Source organism: Dermacentor variabilis, chromosome 2, assembly GCF_050947875.1.
Source record: "Dermacentor variabilis isolate Ectoservices chromosome 2, ASM5094787v1, whole genome shotgun sequence".
Taxonomy (NCBI): domain Eukaryota; kingdom Metazoa; phylum Arthropoda; class Arachnida; order Ixodida; family Ixodidae; genus Dermacentor; species Dermacentor variabilis.
In genome coordinates, this window is record NC_134569.1 from 135,142,484 (window position 1) to 135,151,022 (window position 8,539).

Consider the following 8,539-nt stretch of genomic DNA (forward strand, 5'->3'; position numbering starts at 1 on the left):
TTATGTTGAGGTTTAACTGCAGTGCCAAAATATTTCGGTATCCATTCTTGTCAGATGCTGTTGTCAGCTAAGAGATCACGATTGCCATGTTTGAGTAAAGAACTGTGGGTGCTGCAGACTATGGAATCAAGTAGTCCTGTCAAAATGTTCACTTCAGAATTGGTCTTGTGCTTCTGTTCTTGGGCTTTTCTTTTTTTCTCCCCCCCCCCCCCCATGAGACAGTTTTAGTTCAGCATATTCTGTACCATTGCATATGCTATAATATAGCGGGTACTTACTGCATGTGCGCAGAATGCTAAACGACCCATAGCGTATAGCATACGCACGCTATTTCTCAGATCAAGCGTTAGTATCTTTGCGTGGTTTGCGTAGTTTACAGGAAACATGACTGCGGTCCCAGCTGCCCGCTTCGAATTAAATTTGTTGCTGCTTTTGTAAAATGCCCTGCGTTCGTAGCATATTACTGCGTAAACGGCTTTCGTTTAGTCTTGGGCCGCTTCGACGACAGAGTTTTTATGGATAACCTTGTGGAGTTTTTGAGATCGCTTCTCGTTTCGAATGAGTCGAAGCCTAACAAAAGAAACTTTCAAGATGTCAGCGCCACCTATCGGTGAAGTCGGGAGATAGCCACGATGATGACATATGGCTTCTGAGATCGGAAGATCTCGCAGGCCAACTAAAACTGCAATAAACATGCGCTGCTTAGTGTATGCTGTACTATAGTGTGTGCAACTATAGCATATGCTATACTGTCTATTAACTCATTCCGTGCAAGCCAGACATCTTTTGCACTCCAGCAAACTTGAGAGCTAATGAGATCCATAGCTTAAACAATGAACCTTCCTATTGTTGCCATGCCAATTCGTAGGTGTGGTCTCCTGCAAACACAACCTTAGGGGTTTGCAAAACGTATAGACCTCCATAGATGCAGGCCTGTGTTGTTCAGCATGCTTCGATCACAGTGCAGGGCTTTATGAGTCAAACTGCACACATCGAACGACGATGCCAGCTTAAAAGTGGCACTGTTTTTTATTCTTGCAGATGCTTAACGACCACTGTCTGATGAAAGGACAAACCAGCACACGTCTTCTGTCAGCTTGTGCCAGAATGCAAGGACTTGTTCATCACCGACACAACTGCAGTGCTGGTCCCCATTTTGCCGCATTCGCTCTCTTCTCATGCGTTCATTTCACAAGGCCCACCATTTCTACCACATAGCAGCACCACTACAAGTATGAAGCTTGTGGACTGTGGAGTTTAGAAAATCTAAACTTGCATGAAGAAGAATGACACGAATTAGCAAAACATCCACACAGTGTGTGTGCGGCCACCCCGACTGCATCAAGAGCCACGCAAGAGCCTCGCAGCAGACGCTCCTACCACTTGCTGCATCTAGAGTGTGCATATGATGATGACGTCACACCTACGCTGTGTGAAACATTTTAAATTTTTCGTGACGATGCGAGTGTCGCCGCTTCTCCCAGTGAATCCTCGTCATGTATTTAGCACTCCATCTTGAAAAGACTGTGCAAATGTTATTGCTGTCTTGCTGCTGCTGCAGCTGCTGTATTTTTATAGTGCCCTTTTTAGGATTCTTTTTTTTTTGTACATAATGGTGTGAACTTTGTCATTGTAGATAAATGTTTGGAAACCCTGTTACCGTCCCTTCATTCCTTCTGGCCTCCCGGTATCAACGTGCACATTTATGTGATAGAAGGAAAGCTAGACTCCCCGTCACCATTTTAAGTTTGGAAAAGAGACTGCCATCCTTTATTTTGTTATTTGTGTTCTTTTTTTCATTGAAGTGCCACGTTTTTCGGTTTCTCGGCATGAGCAGGTCGTGTTGGTAGCTGAAAATTTATTGTTTCTAAATGTACGTAAAATGGGCAGCAAAGTACACAGCAGTGTTAGTGGAAAAATCCAGTGGTGCGTGCAATGCAGCATGAATGCAAGTGAGTTCATTCACTTGGGTTCTGACAGTGCAGGAATGTCATATTACGTCAATAAAGGAAAAGAACTGCTTTGAAAACCCTTGCTGCAGTATAGCCACTGTGAAATAACACCAAGCACACAGAACTGCTCATATTGAGCAAGCAGCTTCCAGCTATTACTCTTGAGCTCTGCAGATTGGAATGTGTTTCATGTTCCAATGTTCTTGTATGGGCTAGTGATCTCTCAAAATATGTAAACACTATTCTGTGGCACTTCTCGTATTCAAATCTTCAGGCATGCAGAAAATGCATGATCCACTGAACATTGAGTAGATAGTCCTGGATTTCTTATATATATAGTTGTGACAAAGATGAAACAGAGTTCAAAGCTAGCAGCCCATCTGTTGTGCAGTATTAATTTCACTGCTCTGTGGAATCAGAAATTGAATTCTAAGTGGAAAAATCTTGGCAGTTACAAGATGTGGCACGTTGGGTGTATATGGGAACTCGTGAGTGTCGGGACACAGCACAAGTTGTAACGCCTTGCTGTACAAGGAATACCGGCCAACTTCTGTTCAATTGAGAAACTCCCACGAAATCGCTGCAATCAGTCAAATAGTCCCCCTTGAGTGAATCGCAAGGAAAGGCAAAAACCCGTCCACAAGATGCGATCACTTCCTTTTATCATGTATTCCAAAACTGTCAGTTGTTATTAGACTCGAGATGGCACGCTGCAAAAAGCATCGGTGTACTCGAACACCTCTTCTGCATTGGTCTCTTCACAAGAAAACGCTTCTGCCACATCGGCTCTTTTTAGTAGGCTGTGCTTGGGAGAATTGCCGTCACTCGCTTCATTGCCAATCACCTTGGTGTTTATGGAGCGCACAATTTTAGCGGGGATCCAAGGATCGTTATTGAAAAGAATTGTTTAAGAAGCTTCGTATGAGATGCTGCCAAAGGTTGTTCGAAAATAAGTATTTAACCTCAATAACGTCTGCTCCTCTCAGTGCCACCCAGACAGTCCAAGTGATCACTCCCCATTTGTCTTCCTTGCATTCTCCTTTGCAGAGCAGACTTGCTGCACATTTGCTCACCAGCTCGGCCCGACACTTACAAATGAGTTGGTACATCAAGTTTCACTGGAGTGCTCATTCCTTTGGAAAAGTTCAGCTGTCTAATTTATTAAGTTAAATAATGGGTTTTGTTCACCACCCATTGGCTATTGTAGTAGTTCTGTGGCTAAACACACCTCATTTTACATCCAATCGCTTGTCAGCTGCTTCAGTGCAGCTAATCCACTGCCAAGGGTAGTGCAGTTACATGTGAGCACGTCTGCCAACAGTGAATCTTCTAATGCATGTTTTATTCAGCATCGAGCTGATAGATGGCTCAGCCCATGGGATTGTTATTGCATCTGGCCAGTATTCTCTATGACAAGTGAATTAACATAACCAGATTAGTCTAACTTGTGGATCTTGCATGACAAAAAAAAAATCAGAATGAACAAGTACAAATATGCGTTTTGTTAAGTTTGGCTTTATTTCTGCTTATAGATTGCACATTTTATAGTGGGGACAAGTGCAAGCATAATCAATAAGCCCAAGATGTAATGCTTGTTGCTTCTGCCATAGTTTGACAAAGTGAAATGTGGCATCATTCCTAGTCTTTAGCCTTATTGATTAATGCAGATATGTGAGAAGAAAGCACAGGAGCCTAATCATTTTCCGAATGCACATTGTTTGAGAACTTTACCACGTTTGTTTACTTAAAAAAAAAGAAAAAATCTGAGCAAGGGTCTTCTAGAGGCTTCACTGATAGTAGCATCGACAACCTGGTGCTTCACAATGTTCCCTGCACCACTCGCTAGACAGTGCTTGCACTTTGTGGAAGTTCTTGGCTTGTAAGAAACTCTTGAACTGTACGGAAAGATACGTCTATTCCCATTGCTTAACGCCTTTCATCGATCTTAAAATTCTGCCCTGGGATTTCGCAATTGGTGTTCGACGAAATGCAGCATGTGTACAGCCCGTGGTTGTAGCTGTGAGCCAGTTTGAAAAGTATTGCATCCAAAAATGGGCATGACATTGTCATTGTCAATGTATGCAGGGCAGATACTGAACATCTTGGTCATTCTGCCGCAGAGATATGACAACTTTGCACTTGCAGTCAACTTGCATTATTTCAAGCTCCTGCAGAACACAGCTTTTTCTTCGAAGTATCCATTGTTAAATATGACTTCAAAGAGGGTTGCACATTTTTATGCTAACAGGTGTGCACATAGAATTTATGCTTTCCTCTGCACAATTGTAAACAAAGCTTGGATGCAAGACTAATGTATGGTTCGTGAGCGAAGAGAGAAAAAAAGTGTTCCCATGCACACACTGACAGATATTGGAGCCACAAATGCGTGACTGGGTGGGTCAGTTCGGGCCATCTTGTATCCATGCTTGTCAGTAAACATAATGGCCAGAGTATAAAATGTAGGCGTGTGTTAGCTTTCAAGCCTCATTCATGACTGTCTCTACTGCTGTTTTTACTGCACGACTATACCCTAAGAAGCCAAAATGTCTGAACAGAAAACGTCACTTGAATTAAGCAGCTTTGAAAAGCATGGAACACAGAGTGGGTCAACAAATATTTTAAGACTTTGTTCGAAATTGATCAGAGTTTTGATTACTGCCCATTGGCTGTATTTGCTGTGCCCTGCAATGTATTGGTGCAATACTATCAGCCAAAAATGAAGTGCAGTCAATAGAGACAGGCAACTATAGGTCTGTATTGTAAATCTAATGAAATGCTGGATTCCGCAGTTCAGCTGGTTTTATACAAGCTACTGTGGCCACATCAGGTGAACCGCACATGTGCCGATGTCTCATCACTATGTTGCGCAGCACCCCTCATGTGATATGCCAAATGGGGGTGGGGCATTTGGTGCGCTGATAAATAGATTGTGCATGTGTTAGGTGCTGCCACCAGGCTCTGATATTGCACCTGATTTGCGACCATCTGGACATTCTTCTTTTAACACGATAAATATGAATGTCTGTGCATGTCAAACTCTATAAACGTGTTAGTCATATTCAAGATTTGTCTTGGGCTTGTTCTTATATAAAAGGACATCTGTTTTGTCTTTGTCAATGACTAACGTATATTTTCAAAAGTCAGTTTTTATTAGTATCAGTACATCATCACTCTGGATTAGTCAAAAACCTTCTAGTGCGTAAACGTCTAGTGCTCTGGACGAATTCTGGATAATCCATCCTTTTTTTCTTCCTTTTTTGTACTTTCCCCCAATAAATTGAGATGGGATGGACTGCTTTTGCATACGTTCTTGTAATGCCCAGTGTGAACTTGGTTTTAAGAGAAGTGAGTTGTTATTGTTACAACTTTTTCAATCAATAATGGTAGCATTGTAGAGACCATTGATGTATGCTCTTCAGCACTTCACTTCGTGCCACATTTCTACCGATTTGTTAAGTCCATCTAGTTCATAGTTCAAAGTTCTTTTGTTCTCTTGCATAAGTTACATATGGGTTCCAAACTTAGCTTCTTTGTTGCCCGCACAGATGTGCTTGCAAAATGTCACAGGAATGAAAGTGTTGGAAGACTTGCTTTGTGTACCACATTGCACTAGTGATAAAAGCACAAGAAAGTCAAGGCAGTCTATTTTGCACAAGTGTTCTCAATGTTGTCTTGATGTAAATTTCCTAATGCCGTTTCTCCACACCCTCTTTGTAGCAGACTATCGCAGTCAAGTACTCCGACAGGGTTACCTTGGCTGTGTATTCCTACAGGAAGTGTTACGTACAGTGACCAATGCCACCACCTTTTCTTTGGTCATGCTTCATGCTTATGGAGCAAATACCAGAGAAGGTTCCCATTAACTGCTCCTAGCCAAAAAAAAAAAAGCCAAGTGCCCATGTTGGAAATTCAAATAAGGAAACGCTTCTGCAATGTCAGTATCTCTTGCTTGTAAGGCTTTTCATGAATGGTGCACTGGTTTCTGTAGCCACATATCTGTACCACTGCCATCAACCTGTTTTGTACTTGATGTGTGAGCATCCAGAGAGAAGAAAAATGCCAATTTTCAGAAAGCTTGAGTGATGCTGAGCCAACAAAACTTCTGCTATCTTATCTACAAGATGTGTTTGAGCCAATGTTGTTTAGTGTATGTGTACAACGCATACTTTCCTGTCCTGACTAGTGCATCCTGTACATACTATGTGCTTTGTATGATTGTGCGTGTGTGCATATGACCACTTCTTACAGCGGAACATGATGTATGTTTTCACTTTCCAGTGTACCACTCTTGTGTTTTCTTTTTAATGATCTAAAAGCCCGCTTTCAACATGTGGCCATCTTGAACAGACGTCCACTCCTCAAGGATATTAAATGCCGCAGCATTCTAAGCGATGCAAAGAGGAGAAAGAAATTAAAGAAGTTACACAAAACATACTGGTTTGCTTCTGTTACGTGCATGTTCTTGAAATGTCCACTTGGCTGCTTAGGTTTCTAGAAAATCATGGGGGGCTGCGAGAAAATGAAGTTTTTTTTATGTCAGGTGCATTAACGTTACAAGCAAACAGATCAGGCTATATTTCATTGAATAACCACAACTCTGAGCCTACCATTTATAGGCGGTGTAGTAGAGGCGAGACAAAAATTCATTTCTGCAATTCCCATGCTCCAGCAAAGTTTCTGAAGCTTATGCAGTCATGGTCACTTGCCATTCATACATGGGCTCTACCCACAGCGAAGTTCAGCAATTCCTTGAAGACTGCCATGCAGTCTTCAATGCAGTTCAGTGCAGTTTTTTTTTAATACTACACAAATGTTTTATAAAAAGCCTAGGAGCATAGCAAATGTGATGTTCTTGCATACAAGTTTCTTGAAAAGGCAGACATACTTTGCCACTAATAATGCGAGTTTCAAATGACTGACTCAAAAAAAAATTTTTTTTTCAACTTTCTTATTGGAACCTCGGGGACATTTGTTTAAATGACAAATCTGGAGGCAGGCACATTTGAATGCAGCCCTTTTTTTTATCTTTAAAATCTCACTTAATTTGAGAAAATAGTTATTAAATAACACCCCATCTAGGCAATATCAAAACCAAGAGCAGAAAAGACAGCCCTGGTGTCGTATCAAATAGAAATTCACTGAAGAAAAGTGCAAAAGGTTGAAACTGAACGTCGCAGCCAGTCACTGCAAATAATGGCAAGGCATGTCCTGCCTATCAAGTATCTGCTGCGACGTACTGTATCAGTACTTGCCACAACATGCCATCATTGAAACTTCCTCACAATTCCATCTGACATAGCAGCAAGACACACTTGGTTTCAATATTGCCTGGATTGAGGGTTGAAATTCGATTATAAATGTATTCAATCGGCTGCAATTTTCAAGATACAGAAAAAAAAGGAGGTCTATTAAAACGTAAGCACCTCAAAATTTACTATATAATTGACTGGCCCCAAGGCTATAGAAAAGTAAATTAACAATTTTTTGTTAATTAGTCTTCCGAAACCTCTGTTATTCATGGCAAAGTATGTCTCCCTTGTCTAGGAGCTCCAGTATATAGATGCCATGTTTGCTATGCTTGTAACCTTCCTGTAAAAAAATCTGTACAGTAGTTTAAAAAGAAGAACCTCTGTATCATTAGAAATCAGAGGCAAGTTGGGACTCGGGTAAGTTATTGTGCTTGTGTCCTGAAAACTGCGACACACAGAAAATATATGTTGCCTTCGTCTACTATTTGAGGTGTTAATCATAATTTTTATGCTACACTTTCTCAGTGATGGCTTCATGAATGTTCGCTGGAGCATGCTATGTTGATGACGTGCTGCTATCGGTTCATCTCGAAATGCCATCAGTCTACATGAACGAGGATACACTCCAGTGAAAACAAAAAAAAAGCTTGAAGGGTTTTCAAGAGATTGTTTGGTCAAGTGAAGTGTACAGTAAAACCTCACTGTAATGAAGTTGAAGGAGGAGCTGCACTTACTTTTTTACGTCTATTACATCGTTACAATTGTCTGTCCCCATGGCCATCATTGGTTGCTCTGGAAAGCAGGGTGTGCTCATGATAACTTCTGGGCAAGCTGATGCAAAATGTGAGACCGGGATAGTTTGTATTCCATGATGATGTAACCAGCGCATGAGTGGACACAGAACACAAGAAAGGCAACAAGGACACCGCTTGTCCTTGTCGCCTTGTATTCTGTGTCCACTCTTGAGCTGGTTGCGTCATCACCTGATACAAAAGCCTGCTGTGCACTGCCCAAGGACTGCAAAAGATGGTTTTCTGCCATGTGCTAGTCAGCAAGATTACTGCTTTGTTGAATGCTGCTGTCAATGCTAATCATTTGCACTGTCATCATGTGCACTCGAACAGCATAATAGGTGTTGCAATGTTTCGTGAGCATGCCTGCAAGTTTTCAATTTCAACAATGTTCGTGCTGAGAGCGAGGCTGGCAGCCATTGGCTTCAGGAGGTGGGCTCTGAAAGAGTGACATGGATGAAAAGGAAAGTCTGAAGGGGGAGGAGGGGGTTGTCATGTGGCGCTGAGCCGTGCTCCCTCAAGGGCTGCAGCAGATAGCACCAACCTT

The 8,539-nt window shown here is 41.8% G+C and overlaps 1 protein-coding gene across 7 annotated transcripts in view; it reads left to right on the forward strand.

Moving 5' to 3' along the window:
• Ptpmeg (protein tyrosine phosphatase Meg) overlaps positions 1-6,386 on the forward strand; it is a 323,767-nt gene extending 317,381 nt beyond the window's left edge. For all 7 annotated transcript variants that reach the window (XM_075682040.1, XM_075682038.1, XM_075682041.1 and 4 more), the window contains one exon: positions 1,042-6,386. In XM_075682040.1, the coding sequence (XP_075538155.1) occupies positions 1,042-1,063 (22 nt within the window). In that variant the 3' untranslated portion in view covers positions 1,064-6,386. The remainder of the gene's footprint in view (positions 1-1,041) is intronic.
• Positions 6,387-8,539: the final 2,153 nt, after the last annotated feature.